The following is a 20436-nucleotide window of genomic DNA, read 5'->3' as shown; positions in this document are numbered from 1 at the left end:
TAACATTCTGTGCAGAATTTCCTCCCTTTCCCCCAGATTTGGCATTGCAGAGCTGCTGGCTGCCACTAGGGGCCGCTGGACCCAGCAGAGTCCAGCTCCCAGCTTGCACATAGGAGATGCTGCCAGGGTAGGGAAATGGAGATGAAGGGCTCCTGGCACACCCTGAAAGGAGGAGGTGACATGCAGGAAACTCCATACAAGCACAGGGCCCAGCATCAGGTTGTTTCTCCCTCTGGCTCCCTGGACTTTGGAAAGGGAGGGGTGTGAGTGTCTGGGCTTGGAAGGCTGCAGTTGGGCTCTGGGGGATGGGAGAGGGTGCAGGTGTCTGGGCCAGGGGGGCCCTGTGGCTGGCAGGTATTTTGAAAAATTACCAAAATAATTGAAACCGGTGTGATTATATAGTGTTATTTTGACAAATTAAATACGCAGAATTTAAAAATATTGTTTTGTTGCAGAATTCCCCCAGGAGTACCCCATGGAGAAAGCTCTGTACAGTGGAGTATATTGTTGTGGTTGAGGTTTTTATTATTATTATGATTATTATGATCTGGTTTGCACAGGTTTTACATAGATGGAACTCCAGGGGATTTCAATGCAGTTCCTCTTGATTTGCATCTGTTTATAGCTGTTTAAGAGAGACCTGAATCAAATCTGACTTCAGATTTCAGTTTTCAGTGTAACGGCCTCGACACCCGCCTGTCACGAGCACCCCCTCTCTGGCCGATAAGTGCCTACGGTCACTCCGTTTGGAATGGGGCAGCACCCACTGGTTCAGATTCTCTCTTTAGAAGGACTTTGGTCTGCAGAAGCATTTGGATTCACCGGTCTTATTATGAAATACTGGATAAACACATAGAAATTGCCAGATTGGATCAGACCTGAGCTCCATCTAGTGCAGTATCATGTCTCTGATAGTGGCTAGTATCAGAGGTTTCAAAAGAAGGTTTAATAGCCTTCAATAGGCAGATGTGGACTAATCAGCCCTTCCCCACATCCTGCCATGATCTCTAATAATTAGAGATTGGTTTAAGCCCTGAAGTGTGATGTTTAGTATCCCTTAAGCTACTGAATCCACACACTATGCCATATAAAGCTGTCAAATCCCTCCAGTTTCTTTGCAGTTCTGCTTTAACAGCTCTCCTAGGATCTACAGACGTTTCCCAACTTCTCAGCTCACCCAGAATAAGAGCTCAGACCAGCAAGGTACTGAGCTCGCTAACCCCAATCCAAGGAAACATAAGCACATGCTTAACATGCTTTAGACTGTAAGAAGCCCCATTGAAATCAAGGACTCTGGGGCTCTGGTCTCAGTTTGCACCTCCAGTCGCTACTGTAAAACTAATAACATTGAGCTACGGGCAAGTTTCAACCACAAGCCAGGCTCCTTCTAGGATCCTTTGATTTTATATGTATGACCCAACAGGGCTCTCCTCAGGAATGGAGAGATTGAAGTGGTCTGAGGTATCACAGCCTAAACCCTAAGCCCGCTGCCTTTCAGACTCATGACGCCCAGTCAAACATTTCCCCTCTTTTCCATGCAATTTGCTCCGTTCTGCCTCCTACTGCTGCCACTCCCTTTCTGCCCTCACCCAAACACCGTGGAGTTTTCATCTCACTCCCCTGCCCCCAACACAGCTCAGACCTAGGGCAGGGGGAAAAGCAATTCTAAAGGCTGGGGAGCCTGCTGCGTGGCCTACAGAAGCAGCGGTATCCTAGAGCTGAGAACTGTGCAGGCAGAGGAAGGGGGCAAAAAACAGAGCCATACCCAGCTACTAGCACCAGCCATCTTAACAAAAAGCATCACTTAACCCATGACAGAATCATAGGACTGGAAGGGACCTCGAGATGTCATCAAGTGCAGGCCCCTGCACTCATGGCAGGACCAAGCACCATCAAGAACATCCCTGACAGGTGTTTCTCTAACCTGCTCTGAACAATCTCCAATGATGGAGATTCCACAACCTCCCCAGGCAATTTATTCCAGTGCCTAACCACCCTAACGATTAGGATTTTTTCCTAATGTCCAACCTAAACCTCCCTTGCTGCAATTTAAGCCCATTGCTTCTTGTCCTATCATCAGAGGTTAAGGAGAATAATTTTTCTCCCTCCTCCTTGTAACAACCTGTTAGGTATTTGAAAACTGTTATGTAGGGTTACCATATTTCCACAAACAAAAAAGAGGACACTGGTGGGGGGGGGGAGCCCCGCCCTAGCCCCGCCCCGCCCCATCCACTCCCTCCCACTTCCCACCCCCTGACTGCTCCCCTCAGAACCCCAACCCCCCCTGCTTCTTGTCCTCTGACTGCCCCCTGCTGAGAACCCCCTACCCTAACTGCCCCCCCCCAGGACCCTACCTGTCCCCTGACTGCCCTGACCCTTATCCACTCGCATGGGTGGCAGGGTTGTAGAAATTTTGGTGGTGCCCAGAACCCCCCACCCCACCTGCCTAAGGCTCTGGGAGGGGGGTTGGGTGGGGGCAGGAGGTCTGGGGTGCAGGTCCTGGGCTGGGGATTAGGGTGCAGGAGGGGTGCAGGTTCTGGGATAGAGTTTGGGTGCTGGGTGCAGGCTCCGGGCTGGGGCAGGGGGTGGGTTTCAGGAGGGGGTGAGGGGTGCAGGCTCTGGGATGGAGTTTGGGGGTGAGAGGCGGTGCAAAGGGAGGGGGTGCAGGCTTTAGGAGGAAGTTTGAGGGCAGGAGGGGGTGTGTGGGAAGAGGGAGGGGGATTGGGAGGGAGTTTGGGGATAGGAGGAGATGCAGGGGTGAGGGCTGTGGGTCTGGGGATGAGGGGTTCATGATGCAGGAGGGGGCTCAGGGATGGAGCAGAGGATTAGGGTGTGTGGGGATGAGGGCTGGGGCTGGGGGGTTTGGGGTGTTGGAGAGGCTCAGGGCTAGGGTGGAAGGGCAGGGTAAGGGCAGCCTGTCTTCCCATTAGTGGATGGGGGACGCTAGGACCCGGGGGCAGCAGACAGCAGTTGCTGCTGGCTCTGGCAGTACACCCAGACAAGGGAGAGGCAGACAGGGACGGGGGGACCCACGGAGGGGGGGGGGACGTGCGGAGGGGGGGTGGCAGGTGGAGGCTGGGGACCCATCCAACACTCCCCCGCTCCCTCACTGCCCACCCCCCACTCCACTTACCATTCTGGCTCCACGTGGGTCGGTTTGTGTGTTACACAGGGCTGCAGACAGAGGGAGGGGGGAGCAGGGGAGGGCTCTGGCTGCTGGAGGCCAATGGGAGTGGGTCAATCGGCCTAGCCGCCCAATCAGCAGCCACACTCTGCATGGAAGGGAGGGAGGGAGAAAACCTCCCCGGACATTTTAACCATGTTACCAATTCCTCCCGGACGGCTATTTACAGACGCAAAATCCGGACATGTCCGGGGAAATACGGACGGATGGTAACCCTATGTTATGTCTCCTCTCAGTCTTTTCTTTTCCACACTAAACAAACCTAATTCTTTCAATCTTCCCTCATAGGTCATGTTTTCTAGACCTTTAATCATTTTTGTTGCTCTTCTCTGGACTCTCTCCAATTTGTTCCCATGTTTCCTGAAATGTGGCACCCAGAACTGGACACAATACTGCAGTTGAGGCCTTATTGCAGCTGTGTAGAGTGGAAGAATTACTTCTCCTGTCTTGCTTACAACACTCCTGCTAATGGTGGATTGTCTGTCACTTGAAGTCTTTCCAACTGGATATCTAGCTAAAAGATGTGTGAGAGCTAAAAAAAAAAAATAATTATCGGCTTGATACATAAATTATTGGGCAAGGTTTTGTTATGCAGGAGGTCAGATTAGATGATCACATTGACCTCTTCTGGCCTTAAACTGTATGAAAAACCAGTTTGACCCAATCAGGGGCGGTAAATTGTAAGGCATTATTAGGCACTAATTGTAAGGGTAGGGTGATTGCTTGGCATCTACACAGAACAAAGTTACAGTTGTTTGTTTGCTGTAACTGCGCTTTTTCCATAGTTTAACATGTCTGGATTTCTTTTAAGCCTAACTTTGACACTGAATTCACTGAGTGCTCCCTACAGAAAGAAAGACTGAGCCATTCCTTTGCAGTTACACTGCTCTTGAGAGTTCTTCCTGTGGCTTAGCAAAACAGCGAGAGCTTTCCGTAAAACTAAGCGAAGGCAAATAAACAAATCTACGTAGCATGTTAGGGCACCAAGGAGGGCATTGTAATGAGCCCCTCTGTGCCTGGCTTGAGACTGTAATTGGAGGTGTGACTTCAGAGACTTGATCTCTAAATGACACAGAAATGAATATATAAAGGTATTTGGTGCCCTAACATGATCCCTTAGGGATGAAGAGTGATTGAACTCTCTCTTCCACCAGTAGCTATGATACAATACTTCTTTCCTTCAGTGGAGGTGGGATAGCTATTTTCCTTCAGTTCTGATTCCTGGACATAACTTTCCATTTTCTCCAATTACTTGGAAATGTGCTGTTTTTGCAACATTTTTGCAACTTGAGACAGACATTGTTCATTTTTCTGTCTCAGGATAAATTACAGGGGCAATGGATATGGTTCATGGAAGACCCTGGAAGGTCCAGATGGATATTAGGTAAGAATCCGGTATTATACATAGAGATGAATATGAGTTACACACTTCAGATCTGGAATCAGATTCAGATCCGACTTCTGCAACCTTTGAGGATTTTCAGATTCTGGGCTTTGGCTACAGCCAATTATAGAGATAAGTCAGGGCTGTAATTTATTGTTGTTGTGTTATCAATTAGAGGTCAATGCCCCACTGTACTAGGTTCTCTGGAAACACATAGTAAGGGAGAGTTCCCCCCCTCAAGAGCTTACAGTCTATTAAACAAGACCGAAGAGGGTGGGTGAAAGGAAGGATTATTACCCAAATTTTACAAAGAGGGAATTGAGGCAAAGAGGAAATCTTTGCTTTGTCCAGAATCACACAGGAAGCCTGTAGCAGAGCCAGGAATTAATGGCCGATCTCAGAATCGTGCCCCTAGTGCCAGTCTGACCATTATCCAGTGTTGTGTGTGCGTGTGAGTGCAGGAGGGGGGAAGACGGACACTGGGATCCGGTGGGTTCTGGTGTGGCTGATCTCTAATCATAAGGGGGAAATAACAATAATTATTTGCACTGCGGCAGCCCCAGTCATGCCCGTGTTTGTTTGAAAAATGTAACCAATGGGTAGCATTGGAAGGGCGGAGGTGGTAGATTATAAATTCTGTCTTCAGAGCAGGGTTAGAATAGTTTAAATAAGACCTGGTATAGCAGATCCCTCTTGGCACCTGCTGGGCTGACAGAGTCACTCAGAAACCCTGAGGTTCAGTAACCACTGGTGTCATTTACTTACAGGTTCTGTTCCCACCACCTTTTTGCCATACACAGCTTGGGTTCTCATGTCAATACCTAGGAGCACTGCACTATCTCTACTACCCCTCCCTTAGCCTCCCCCACTTTTGGCTTCCTTCCTCCCAGCCTTTTCTATAGCCCCAGGCTAATTGCGTGGGTAACTGTCTCCCATTCACCAATTAGGTGCAGGTTTTTCTAGCCAGCTCCAATTTGCTTCCCTTAATGGGAGCTGGCGTGACAGGGGGCTGAGTGACCAGCTCTTGCCCCACCCCTGTCACACCTGGGCCCACACATTGAGTGATGAGGCTGAAACAAAATCCTGAACAGCTGCTCACAAAGTGGGCCCTGTCCATTCTCTGCACTCAAACTGGCTGGGAGCTTTTTAATAAAATGGATTTTCCCCCAAAAATATGGATTTGCCAAATCGAAATGTTTTAGTTGGAATGTCTCAGTTTTGATTAAACATTTTTCAGGTTCAGGGTGGAATTTCTGGTTAAACTCCAGAGCCATAGAGAGAGCGACCCCAAAATAGCCAAATCCCAGCTATCAGGGCACTCACCTGGGATGTGGGAGACCCCTGTTCAAGTCCCTTCTCTGCCTAATTAAGAGCAGGGAAATAGATTTATATTGCCAATATGACAGGTGAGTGCCCTAATGTCTGCCCTATTTTCTATTCTATGGCGCATCTCAGTCTCTCAATCTCTCCTGTTGGAGCTGTTCCACTTTGTATGAATAATAAAGGATTCACTGGGACAGAGAGAGAGAAAGTCTATCTCGATAGCCGAGGGTTGTAAGCCTGATCTGGGATGTGAGAGCCAGGTCCAAGTGCCTGATTTGGAACGGGGTCTTGAATCTGAGTCTCCCTCATGTGCCAGTATGAACCACATGGGGGAACAAAACAAACAAAAAGAAGCCAAGCAGCTGACTCTAATGATCTACTCCTTCTGGTGGCTGTTGTGAGTAGAAGGAGTCTGGGGACTATATAAGCCAGACCTAACTCAGTCCAGAAGAGTTAGGAGTAGAGGCAACGCCTAAGTAGACTGATGGAGTGCTAAGGAGGGGAAAATAAAACAGCTCTCAAAAGGGGAAGAAGGAGTTGTGATCACCTGAGGGGGGAATATTGAGTTTGGGGAGTGTTGGGCATGGCCTCAGGACCAGCGTCCACAAGAAAGTGTGGGTTTGCCTAGAGGGAAGAGCGCTATGGGGAATGGTGCTACAGATGATGGATATAGAATCATAGAAGATTGGGGTTGGAAGAGACCTTAGGAGATCAGCGAGTCCATCCCGCCTGCTTGAACCCCAACTAAATCATCCCAGCCAGGGCTTTGTCAAGCCAGGCCGTAAAACCCTCTAAGGATGGGGATTCCACCACCTCCCTAGGTACCCCATTCCTGTGCTTCACCACCCTCCTAGTGAAATAGTGTTTCCTAATATCCAACCTAGACCTCCCCCACTGCAACTTGAGACCATTGCCCCTTGTTCTGTCATCTGTTACTACTGAAAACAGCCAAGCTCCATCCTCTTTGGACTTGGATGATGACAAACTGATGCACCCCTTTCTATAAATGTTACTACATTCTCCCCAGCATCCTTTCTCCCCCAACCTTTTCTGTGGTGGTCAAGTCATCCTGACCCACCAGGCAATTGCTTGGTGGTATTTTGAGTGGTGGTATCTGGGGCTTAGTTGGAGGGCCAAGTCATATTAGTGACGGTCAGCTGGTCTCCCTGGAGCTGTTGAAAATCCACCAGTTCATCCCTTATCCTAGATGAGTACCGTAACCTCTGGGCTACTGGCTATTCATGGGTTGGGCTTCTCTATCTCATTTTCTGTGAAGTTTTTCCAGAAGACCAGGTTTCATCCCAATATAGAATGGGAAAATATTTTGAAATCTTGAAAATGTTCAGGGGATGGGAAAACCTTTCCCTACCTATGTCTACACTGTACCTACTGCCATAGGGATTGAGGAATACCCAAGCTGAAATCACACCTTGGAATGGCGCATAGATAGACCCAATCAGAAAAAAAACCAATTTTTAGAACCTGTTACGGTCCTTATGTTAGCTATCACTAATGGTCACCTCAATGTATTATTGCCCTTTGATGCCAGTGACTCTATAAAGTTGAGCAGATCTTTCCATTTAATATCTAGCCTTCAGGAAGAAAAAAGACATTCAGTGACATGAATGTCTCTACAGGTACATACTATCCCTGCAACACCTTTCTGCTGGGGATTCACAGCGTTGGACACAGAGCCTTCGTAGGACCCTTGCTCTGAGTTTCAGTGGTGCCAAGTGCCATCAACTCCCACTGATATTGTTGGAAGCCGGAAGAGAAAACCAGTGTAAATGAAAACATCCTACACCATTCGTTATTGTCTATACATTTACAAGAGATGATTTCCCTCCTTTCCAAACTAATCTGATTAACAACAGAGAGGGTGTGTGGGAGAGACAGGGATGGCAAAGGCCTGTGCCCTAAGGGACATTTCTGGCATGGGAACGATTCAGATTTTGACAATCTCTCATATTGTGATGGAATCTCTGCATGTATTTAATTGAATGCAAAACAGTGCACAGTGTGCTGTGTTTCTGTGCGGAGACCGTGCACTAGCTCCAGGGGGAAGTGTGTGTATAACCCATAGTACATTCCCCAAGACACACTATTTCATGGGAGCAGTCAGAGTTGTTACAAGGAATTGACACCTGGTCCCTTTTTGGCTCCTGTTTACTTGCAAATTTAGATTTTCCCCCGCTCATACCAATGTGACATAGTTGATTTTTCTGGGATTCATGGATCACCCAGAGCTGCAGATCCCACTCTTCATGTTGTTCCTACCAAGCTATGTTATCATCCTGGTAGGGAATCTTGGGATGATTCTTTTCCTCAGGATTGACTCCCATCTTCACACCCCTATGTGCTTCTTCCTCTGTAATCTGTCCATTGTAGATGTTGGTTATTCCTCTGTCATTGCACCTAGGATGTGCATGAGTTCTGTAGCAGAGAGTAATAGAATCATTTCATTCACTGACTGCGCTGTGCATTTTTTCTTTGTCTGTGTCTTTGTGACCAGTGAATGATGCCTCCTGGCCACCATGGCCTCTGACCGCTTCACAGTCATCTGTAACCCACTGCTCTAGAGGGTCACCGTGTCCAGGAAACTGTGCACTGATAGTTGTTGTGTCTTTGTGAATTCAACTGCCTAAACAATTTCTGTATTCAGCTTGTCTTTCTGTCACCCCAATGTCAGCAATCATTTCTTCTGTGACATCCCTCCCCATCCTTAACCTGTCCTGCTCTGACATACGCAACACAGATGTTATTCATTTCACCTTGTTGACTATATTTGTCATGATTACTATCCTAGCTGTTCTAGTCTCTTATATGTACATCCTCGTAGCCATCTGTGGTCAGATGTTGGCTGGGTGTGTGTTCTTTCAGTGTGCTGTCCTAGCTCTGTGCAGATAGTGGAAATAGAAGACCTCAATTAAACAGCCCAATAAATCCACAGACTTGATTTTCAGCAAAGGCACCCGGCCAGGTTTACTGTCAACAAAGCCTGGTAATAGCGCCTGGATGGAGAGTAAGACATGTATGCTCGTGACAATGGACGCAGCTCAGTCAGTGGCATGACTTTCCACTGCTCCCTAGGCTGGCCAAAGACACTCCCTCTGAGATACAACTTTATACACCAATACAAACAAGTTACGTATTGCCCCTGACATATCAGAGTGACACCCTCTGACATATTAGGGTGCCACCCATTGACGGATCCAAGGGCTGCCCATTACCTTGTACATGTTGGTTTGATTAAAACATCTCTATCCATCATGATATCATCCTGACCTTATCCTTAAGATGGGTCAGCATGTTCCTGTTATCTCTGGGGAATGTGTTTGGTATCAAGGTGTTCTGGTGCCATCTTTCTGGAATGTGTTGGTGTATATATTTCTGTGCCTAGCACTACTTAAGCATGTGTGTTTCTTCAATATCAGCCCTGTTCTTGCCAGATTCTGTGAACGGGGCCTGCCTCTTGCTCACAGCTTGGCTTTGCTTTATAGCTGCAAAGTTTTGATTACTTTAGCTCAGGCCTCAGGCCTCACACCAGGCCTCTGATACACGGCCTTATGTTTCAGGCCATCTTCTTATTACACCATCCTGAAGATCCGCTCTGTTAAGGGAGACTCAACCCCTTCTGTACCTGTGCCTCTCATCTGACAGCTGTCACTACCTTCTACAGTACTCTGATTTTATGTATTTATGACCCGGTTCTGGCTACACCTTGGACCAAGACAACATCATCTGTGTTCCCTATGCTGAACCCCCTGATCTACAGCCTGAGAAACAAGGAGGTGAAGGACGCCATTAGAAGGATGATCTACAGGAAGATATTTTCTCAATAAATATCATTACTGATTTTTTTTTTTAAATCAATAAACAGCTCTGAAAGAAGGGCAAGTTCTCTGTTTCACCATCCTGATTTCTCTGATTGCACCATAAATGATTGTGCATAATGCGGGCTCGTTAATACTGGCAATCGCAATAGGAACCTAGGACAGGAAGTGACCCCCCCCCCCCCCCAGGTCATTGAGTCCAGTCTACTGCTGTTGCAGGCAGCAACATGATAAAATCCCATTCATAAACTTATTCAGTTCCACTTTAAATCTAGTTAGGTTGTATAACTCCACTAGCTCTAGTGGGAGGTGGTTCCTGAACATCACTCCTCCGATGGTTAGAAACCTTCTTCCACTTTCCAGGCTAACTTTATTCATGGCCATTTTATACCCATAAATAAGAAACAGGCCAGGGCTAGCTGACCCTGGTTTCAATCCACCGACCACTGGGTTATTATGGGAGTAGCACACTTCCAGCATTCTACTGAGAGGGTGTCTGCAGTTTGTTGTAATGAGTAAGGCCAGACCACAAGAGATTCTGTTTGTAAATCACAGGCCTCTTATACTCGATTTAAAGGTGAATTGCAGTTACCATTAGTGCTTTAGGTTGGGTGCCCTCTGTAGATTGAAACTCAAGTAAAAGGATGCTGAAATCATACAAATACCTGGGCTGTTCTGAAATTGCGTCTCAATAGAGGCCACTGTTAAATATACAGGTCCATACATTTTATATTCTCTCTCATTAGACTGTGCTCAACTCCCAGTGTGCTAAGATCACAGAATCTCCATTCCAGCACTACCGTTACAGAATTTTAAGGAGGCCAGGACTGCAGAGAACAGCACATCTCAATCATGTGGGATCAGAGAGAGAACTCAGGGCCTAGTATGTGGAAAATATTTCCATGAAACTCGTAGATCATGTGAAATTCACTCTGATTCCAGTGCAGACTCAGATATGGGCTTATAAAAAGTATAAAAAGTCAAGGAGGGTAATGGACAAAGTTGACAATGCAGATGATTCTTAGGGAGAACTGATTAAACAATGTCAGAATAACCACCGCATGGGCCTCTGACAAGATGCCAAGATGAAAACAGCCCATCGCCTAATATACCATTGTTTTCATTCTCCAATTGGTGGAGACTGAATTGTCTATAGAAGGTAGATCAAGAACATCTCTTCTCCGGTCTCATAACACAAGAACAGGAGAAAAATCAATCAAATTAAAAGTTAGGAAATTCAAAATCAAGACAAGTCCATTTTCACAAAATGTATGATTATTCTAGGGAACTCATTGCCACAAGAAGTAATTGTGGTCAAGAATTTAGTGAGGTTCAAAAAGGGATAGGGTATTGATATGCATATGCAGAATATCAAGAGTTATAAAAAGAAAATATTTTTGGGAGAGAGATTAAATCTCATGCTTGAAGGTTTAAACTAATCTTTAACTATTGGAGATTAGGAGGAGACCTAATGTTGGGGGCAGATTCTCCCACATCTGCCTTCTGTGAGGCTCTAACACTTTCCTTAGAAGCATCTGGTATAAGCCACTGTCATAGACAGGCTATTAGATTAGATAGACCTTGTGTCTGATCCTGTCTGGCAATTCCTATGTTTCTGAGACAGAGGGGAACTGGTAGCTTCTACAGGTTAGTTCAGTCATGGAACAAGAGTCTGCCCCAGAACTTCCCCACACTCTGCAGGGTTATGATTAGGAAGCTGTGACCATAAGACAATTCACACTTGCCCCTGTGGATGGGGACCCCGGTCGTCGGCGGGCAGGATCGAACCTAGGACCTCTGCAGCTTAGTGCATGAGCCTCTACCACATGAGCTAAAAGCCACATGGCTGTTAATTAAGGCTGTAGGGCACACTCATTAATCTCTCTCTAAGTGGTCTCAGGGCCACCAGATGGGACAGAACACCACACCCAGGAGGTGTGTGGGTTACATATCTACACCAGGTTACAAGTTAAGGACATGATCCACCAATGAGCCAGACCGCTGCCCCAATAAGGGGCTTGTGCCCCAATGTCATTTATGTGCTTTGGGAAATCCTATCAGCATAAGGGCCAGATCCTCTTCTTGTATAAATGTATGAAGCTCCACTGGCTTCAGTGGAATGACACCAATTTTGACCAGTTATGGTTCTGATCCAATGACTTCAGTAGAGCTCCACCTATTTACTAAAGCTGGGGGTCTCACCCATTAGCGCCAATGGACCTAATGCTGATTTTCACCTGCTGGGGAACTGGCCCCGTGGATTGCAATGTAGTGATGCTAGCTTACATGGACTGGAGCTGGAGCACAATTCATTTCAGTGGAGCAAAGATGATTTACACCCGCTGGAGATACAGCCACCTGGATGGAAGTGGCACTCCATCGAGTTACGGTAGCTGGGGTTTCTGGCCCATTGACATCAGTGGAGTGATGCTGATTTACACTGGCCAATTGTGTTTCACTTAACCATCAGTTTCGACACTGATTTATCTTAATGTTGCATAGACGTAAAACACTCTGAGGACTGCACTGTTTTTTCCAGATTAAATAGGAGATTCTGGTTATTTCCCTAACATCGTTTTTTGCCTTTTTAATGGCAGATTTTGATACCCTTACCCACACTTTTTCAGCAGGTAGCCCTGTGGAAGTCAATGAGACCAATCTCAGAGTAAGAGGCTATTCAGTGAAAGGACATCAGAATTGAGCCTATAGTTTCGAGATGCCCTAACATATTGCTATGTATCGGATAAAGCCCCTTCTTGTCTTTCTTGTGTGCATTAAAATTCTTTTTAGTTTATTTGGAACCTAAGTCTATCTTGCACTGAGTAGTACTTGATCTCATTGAGGCTACTGGTATGAGTAAGTACCAGTCAATGTGAGCAAGGATCATAGACTCTCACCTGCAGTGTCCTGGTTTGATTTGTCATGACTTTGGACACAATGGGCCAAATGTAGCCCTGGCACAAAAGAATGATGCCAGAGATGAATTTGGCCTGAAAGTGAAGATATTGAAAGGGGAAAAAAGGGAAAAAGAGTAAATGCTATTGTCCAGCACTGGTTATGCCGGTAATGTTCATGTTGACATAATTCCCCAAAGTTAGGAGAACTTTGTAGAAAGCATCCATTATTATGGATTATAATAAACTGCTGTGGGCCTCATTAAAACATTGTTTTTTGAGCAATTCTGTCATTATCTAATTAGGCAAGAAAACGTATTGGGAATAGTTAGGAAAACAACATATGACTCATTACACAGATATAATGTCAGTATTAACACTTGCTCTACCAGAGTAATGAATAAGTAAACATATTTGTAGTTTAACTGGAGTTAAGAAATTAGCCGAGACAGTTTGTACGGGGACACCTTCTCCCGGAGAACAGCCGTGTATAAAAAAATATCTGCCCCTTCTCATTAAAATCAATCTGAAAAAACGATACCAGCCCCCTTGTCATTCATTAAGGGCCTGAGCATTGACCATTGGACTCAATGGAGTCTTTCCATAGACTCCAGGGCATATTAGTTCAGTACCATAGATCCCAGTCCTGGGCATTCTTATGTGAGTGCTTCAATTTACGCATGTGAGTAATCCCTTTGACGTCAATTGGATTACTCGCATGAGTAAAATTAAGCACATGCACATGTGTTTGCAGGATTAGGGAACTTGGAAAGCACAAGCAAGGTTGTCAACACAAATGCTTCAAAGACAACCTAGAACAGAATCTCAACTCATGTAACATAAATATAGATAAGTTTGAAGACACAGCCAAGGAGAGACCTGAAAGGACAACAACTATCAAACAGTTTGAGAAAAACGCACAAGAAAAACTGATTGAAAAAATGGTCAAGCATCATGCCAAGTCTTCATCGGGAGCCTGCATATTTCTAAGTGACATCCATTAAAATCTTGCTCCTTGCAAATTGGGCTTTACAGCCACAAGGGAGCATACGAGATGCCATGATGGCATTGCTGGATACAATGGACGGCCATACAGTCTCTCCCCAGATGTGTTCAAAGATGATGTTCACAGAATTTTGGGTCAGAGAACGTTAAGACGTTTCAGCTACACCCACAAAGGCCCGTCAGGTCACTAATTGCCATTTGAGATGTATAAGTCCAACATTTAGGTGCTACTGAGGATCAAAGGCACAAAAGGGCTGTTAGATTCCTAGTTCCCACAGATGCTCATTGGGAGGTGAGTGCTTAACTCACCTTTGTGCTTTGGGAATATCCCTCCTTTGGCTACGTCTACACTTCCGTGCACACTTGGATAGCTGACTGTGTACATGCCCCTGCATATTCCTCAGACCTGCGTGTAGTGTCCACATATACTGTGCTGGAGAGCGGTAAAACCCTGTGTAGACCACATACCTGCATCCACACTGCCACTTTTGTTCTGCCAGAGCAGCGCTACCACTTCAGAGGCAGTATCCCAGGGTTCTGTGCCTCACAGGAGACACTCTAGGAACTGCCTTTCTGAGTGCAGTTGCCACGGCCCATCCCTTTTACGCATTTGCCCATGGCAGTACCCGCTCATCTCTCCCTCTGGCCACACTGGGTGGAAGACATGGAATGATGATGGTTCTGCTCCAGCTCCTTGTTAGCAGGTTTTCTCTTCACCCTCTCACTCCCCCGGTTCTCGTTATGCAGACAGAAAGCTGACCAGAAGTCCGAAGAGCAGATAATGCAATGTTTATTGGGTTTAGTTTCCAGCAAACATGTCCCATAACTCTGAGGTCACAGAACCTTGTTTCCCAGTGTCCTGTTCCCCACCTCCTCAGTAGGTATAATTATACCTGCAATGCACGTCCACCATCCCACCCCTTACAACTTATGGTCACGCTCCGTTTCGGAGGGTCATGGGTCTGGGGGTCTTCATCCCACCCCTTTTGTGCCCCAGGGGAGGGGTAAGGAGTGAGGTTGTGCTACAGTCAGGGGCAGGCATTTCTCTGGCCTTTTAGTGTTTTACCTCCCCCCCAATCACCCTTTGCCCCTCCCAACTGGTTGCTTGACCTTGCCTTGAGATAGGAGTTGAGGAAGTCTTCAAATGTACGCTCATATATTACACTCCCACCATGCCCAGTAACACTTTTATTGCTCTTATCTGTTCCCATTATACTAACAAACCCATCTGACTTAGGCAAAAGCAGCATACACAGTGTCTGCCTTTGTCCATAGTAAGGGTCCCTTTATTCACACATATTAGTAAGAGCGTGTGTGTGTGTGTGTGTGTGTGTGTGTATGTGTGTGTGTATATATATATATATATATATATAAATCAAACAGGCAAGCAAAACTTAAAATACTATCTCAGGTGAAATTACAAGCCAGTATCCTACATTGGCATTCGCACTCCTAACACTCCTTCTTGAGGGACGAGTGTTCATGTGGTGGGATGGGCAATTGGCAAGATGCTGGGTGGAATCTGGACAGAACTTTCTGACATGACGAAGATGGCTGACCATGATGGGTGACTGACAAGCTCCTCTGGCCCCATGGAACAGATATGGTGACTGCCGGTATTGCCAAGATATGCCCATGGATGGACTGCCACTTCTGGTCCAGGAGAACCAGCATGGTGTCGTGAGATTGCATGATTTTTGAAAACTGGGATGATGAACGATGACTTCAGAATGTGTGATGAGATCACCCCAACCCTCGAGTGCCACAAGCCTCGATTTAGGAAAGCCAGGCCAGTGCCAAAGCGAATGGTTATTGCCCGGGGGAAGCTGGTGCTACCTGACCAGCTCAGACAACATTTTCAGTTCCGAGGAAGGACTGGAGGCTAATAATGGTAAGATCCAGGTAGTACTGTGTTTTTTTTAATATATTTACATTGCCTCCCGGGGGTGGTGGGAAAGGGGTTTGGTTCCTTCCCGGGCCTGAGGAAGAGCTCTATGTATGTTCAAAAGCTGGTCTCTCTCTCACCAACAGAAGTTGGTCCAATAAAAGCTATTACCTCACCCACCTTGTCGCTCTCTCAAGTTGAGAACGGGAAGCCTGCAAGGTGTACGAGTGAAAAATCAGTTATTGGCTAAGCTCTATTTATATGGCCCCATCACCAGAGTATCTCAGAAGCTTTAATATATTTATCCTCACAACATCCTTGTGAGGTAGGGAAGTGTTAATATCCCCAGTTTGCAGGAACAGAAAGACTAAGTGGTTTGCCCTATGTCACACAGGAAGACTGTGATGGAGAAAGGAAATGACCATGTCTCCTGAGTATCAGGCTAGTGTGCAAGCCACTGGAGGGATTGTTCAGGTTCCTGCCTGAGAAAAATAGCTGGTTCACTTTGAAAAAAAGATATAAAAGAATCACCAGGGAGTTTGCACAGGTTTTGTAGGCAACACAATTATGTGCAGTTATTCCCAGGGGACATGAAAGATGTTCTAATAATCCCACCTGTGCCTGGTCTCATGTTCAGACTCGGCAGTACTCCAAGGATTCTGTCCCAATATGCCACCAAAACAAATATAAACAACCCCTCCGACCTCCAAAAACAATCCCCTTTGGGATCAAGGCCATCAGACATCTCCCTCTTGTAGGTTTGTCATTTAAGCTCCAAAGGAGATGGTATAAATTTTCTCCTTTGGTTCCGACATGTGGATACAATTGTCATTTAGAGCTAATTCACGTGGAGATCAGACTCACTGAAATCAGAGTCCTGATTATCTGAACAGCACATTTATATTGTTTTTTTCTGTTGCAGAATAAGCAGTGACAAGGGAAATGATGCCCACGCTGCTTGCATTCTGAGAAAGGGAAGCGATTACTTAGGTAAGAATAACATATTGCAAAATAGAGGGTGTCTCAGAGTATTAAAACTTTTATTTCTATTTTTTTGAAAATGTATTTTGATGGTAAAGAAATGTGTCCAGTCGGCATATTTGCCACGTGTGTCTGGGGGAGATCAAGGATGTGGATTGTTTCATTAATTATGTACAGTGATGCGGTGCAGGTGATGGACTATTCTGGAGGTAGATATTCTAAGAACACTGGATCCTCAGCTGGTGTCAGTCAATGTAGCTCCACTGAAGTCGATTCCCATTCATGCTACCTGAGCATCTGACCCATCATTCTTTATCCACAGCTGAATCAGCAACTCCCACTCCCCCCCGTCTAGTTCCTAGATTTATATCCTCTAGATGTGGGACTAGTCACGCTTGCAGACTGCTGAAAGAGGGGAGCAGTGTTTTAGGGAAACCTCCCATTGCCACAGCCAGTGCATGTTCTGGTGCATGGCGTAGGAGATGCACTTTCAAAAGCCATCAGTCTAACTTCTTCGCCGTTGATATACAGCCTGAAAAACAATCTTTAGAAACATGAAAACTAGAGATGGTCAAAACAATGGATGGAGCAATTCTGTCAGAAAATGCACATTTGACAAAAAAATAACATTTTGCAGGAATGCGTTGATTTTGATTAAATTTTGGATGGGAACATGTCTAACCAAAATATGTTTTACTTTCTCATTTTGTTTTTATAATGTCAAAATGTTTTGCTCTGATAAGGTAAAAATGTTTCATTTTGAGTTTATCGTATTGTTTTATTTCATATTTACTTTTATATTATATTAAAACTTTAATCGTTTATATTATATTAAATATCTTACATTAGATTATTATTTTAATATTACTGAAAAAAATCAATATTATCAAAAATATCTTTTCAATGTTTCTGAATTGAAATTCTTGTTCGGAATTTCCGTTCCCGGGTAAAGTATGAAACATCAACATTTCATTCTTATTTGGAATGAAATCAAATTTCAAAATTTGGATATACCCCTGGAATGGAAATTTCCTTTTCTAATGAGCTCTAATTTAAACCAACAAAGAAAATGTGTAAGGCCAGATTCATCAAGGGACTTAGGCGTTGGAATGCTCAGTGTTATACTGCCTAACTTTTAGGTCCCTAGAAAATTTCCAGGATTCACAAAACCTGAGTTAGGACCCTGGGCTCCCTATGCCATGGGGGGAGGGGGAGGAAAGAAAGCTGACTAGGAATGGGGTCCACAAAAGCCAGCATGCTGAGTGGGGAGCTCGCCAATGGGAGAATGCCCTAAGCGCTGTCCCTCAGGAGTTCAGCACCTGAGTCCCGACTGCTTGTGATCGATGGCCAGAAGGACAGTCCTGTAGACTGGCACCTAAGCGGCTTCTTTTGAGAAATGCAAGGGAAGGAAGTGTCGGTGCTCATGCTGGCATCACCAACCTTCTAACGTTTATTCTGGTGGTAAGAGCAGTCATCCAGGGTGTGGGAAACCCAAGTTCCATCCCTCTCCCCCCCCCCGGCTTTGTGGGGATAAAACGTTTAAACGTTGGTCTCTCATCTCTCCAGAGAGTGCCCCAACCACTGGGCTATGGGGTATTCTGATGAGGGCTCCTTCAGTCTCTCTGAATGAAGCTGTTCCACTGCGTACGAATACTTAAACAGACAATTGACCCAAAAGAGATCGTGAGAACGATTCCATAGCCTGATAGGTCGGGGCCCCGGTATAAGGAGCGGAACAGGAGAAATAGGGTAAAATTTTAGGAGGGAGTTAATTGTGTGTGACATCAGAAACTCTGAAGTACAAACAAGGGGCCAGGCTACTGGTACACATACTCTAGAAGCTCATCGTGTAACTCTGGCAACTCAGTATGGTGAATACGGATCCCTTTCCTACAATTCTGCCTGCCTGCCACGTACCTTATTGTATGAAACTACTAGCCTGGCCCCATAAAAGAAAGTGGACAAGCACCTATGTCCTATATCCTCACCTTAATAGCTTGCTGTACAAAGAGTACCATTGACCAGGGGTGGAATTAATCAACCTGGGTAACTGTATTTGAATCTAGTCATAATAAATTATATTGTAATAAGACAGCACTGGGTGAGCTCTTGGCAGTAAGCACTGAATTTGGGACTTCTATCTAGTAGAATGATTTCAGAGTGGTAGCTGTGTTAGTCTGTATCAGCAAAAAGAACAAGGAGTCCTTGTGGCACCTTTTCTCAAGTAAATGTGTTCGTCTATAAGGTGCCACAGGTACTCCTCATTCTTTTTGCTATCTAGTAGAATATAAGCCTCTACTGCCCGATCATTCATTAGCCATCCCTCGATTCGAGGCTGATCTCTACCATGGATTTACATATGGGTCCTGAGATAACTCAGGAATCCAATCCTGGAACCACAAATCTGCCCACAGTTGGTACAGACATTTCGTGGCCGGCCAGCTCTCTGCTGGGAGAAAGTTCTTTCTTTTTCCTACCGCCTGAGCTAAGAGACCCATGGCTGTTAGTTCAAAACCCATAATGGAGTCTTAAACCTCTGTTAGATCTCACCAGAGAACCACATGGTATATGATCAGAATGACCCCAAGGAATTGATACTCAGCCTTTATTTGTCTCTTCTTTCCATGTAATGCTCGCTTTCTCCCTTGTGGGGAACAGCACATCTGGGATAAATGTTGAAGGGGAATCACACCACCGTGACGGAGTTCATCTTGTTGGGATTCACGGACAACCAGCACCTGAGAGTCATGCTCTTTGTGGTGTTTCTGTTGATCTACCTGCTCATCCTGGTGGGGAATCTCGGGATGGTCACTTTAGTCAGGATTGAGTCCCGGCTTCACACCCCCATGTACTTTTTCCTTAGTAACCTGGCCCTCTTAGATGTCGGATACTCCACTGTCATCGCTCCCCAGACACTGATGGCCTTTGCAGTGGAGAGCAAAGCAATTACATTCACTGGGTGCGCTCTGCAGTTCTACTTCTTCTGCATTGCTGCGTCCTGTGAGTGCTGCCTGTTGGGGGTGATGGCGTATGATCGCTTCACAGCCATCTGCAGCCCACTGCTGTACACCGTCATCATGTCCAAGCGGTTCTGCGTGCTGCTGGTGCTGGGTTCGTACCTAGCCAGCTGGGTAAATGCAACGGTTCAGACTCTATTTATATTCCGTTTGTCCTTCTGTGGATCAAACATCATCAACCATTTCTTCTGTGATGTGCCCCCCATCCTGAAACTGGCCTTCTCTGACACCCACATCACAGACATTGTTCACTTCACCTTTTCTATTGTAATTATAACATCTACTCTCCTGACCATTGTCATCTCCTATGTGTACATTGTGGTTGCTATTCTAAGGATCAACTCCATGGAGGGCAGGCGCAAAGCCTTCTCCACCTGCACCTCCCACCTGACGACCGTCGCCATCTTCTACGGAACGGTCATTTTTATGTATTTGCGGCCCAGTTCAAAGTACTCCATGGACCAGGACAAAATCATCTCTGTGTTTTATACCCTGTTGATCCCCATGCTGAACCCCCTGATCTACAGCCTGAGGAACAAGGAGGTGAAAGAGGCTTTTAGGAGGATGATAGGAAGGTTTTTTTTCTCAGTGAATGTAAAGGTGGAGACTTTATTTTGAATAAATAAATGGGAGTAAGATGGAGGAATCACTTCTCTGTGTCATTATCTTGAGTTCCGTGAATCACCAAATTTGTTTGTGTTGCACCAAAAGACACTAAAGGTCAGATTTTCAAACAGTTCTGCATCCACCCACCAGTTACTAGTTCAGCACTTCAGCAAGTCGTCCAATTTTCCAAAGTGCTCAGCTGCCAGTCAGGGCCTTAAATTCAGAGTCCAGAATCATTGATCTCAATGGTAACTGCTCGATGCTGAGCACTGGGGCAGATCTGGCGCCTTCATGAGGGTCCTAACTGGTGTAGTAGGAAGAGAG

At 45.7% G+C, this 20436-nt stretch overlaps 1 protein-coding gene and 1 pseudogene across 1 annotated transcript; both read left to right on the top strand.

The window, feature by feature from the left end:
* Positions 1-6208: 6208 nt before the first annotated feature.
* LOC135982819 (olfactory receptor 5B21-like) lies at positions 6209-9733 on the top strand (annotated as a pseudogene).
* Positions 9734-19161: 9428 nt separating this feature from the next.
* LOC135982818 (olfactory receptor 5AR1-like) lies at positions 19162-20124 on the top strand. The gene has a single exon (XM_065591023.1). The coding sequence runs from the start codon at positions 19162-19164 to the stop codon at positions 20122-20124; it is 963 nt and encodes a 320-aa protein (XP_065447095.1).
* The last annotated feature ends 312 nt before the right edge of the window (positions 20125-20436 follow it).

The sequence above is a fragment of the Chrysemys picta genome, chromosome 4 (assembly GCF_011386835.1).
Source record: "Chrysemys picta bellii isolate R12L10 chromosome 4, ASM1138683v2, whole genome shotgun sequence".
In the NCBI taxonomy this organism is placed as follows: Eukaryota; Metazoa; Chordata; order Testudines; family Emydidae; genus Chrysemys; species Chrysemys picta.
The sequence above is the reverse complement of the archived record's forward strand: the minus strand, read 5'-3'. Positions and strand labels throughout refer to the sequence as shown.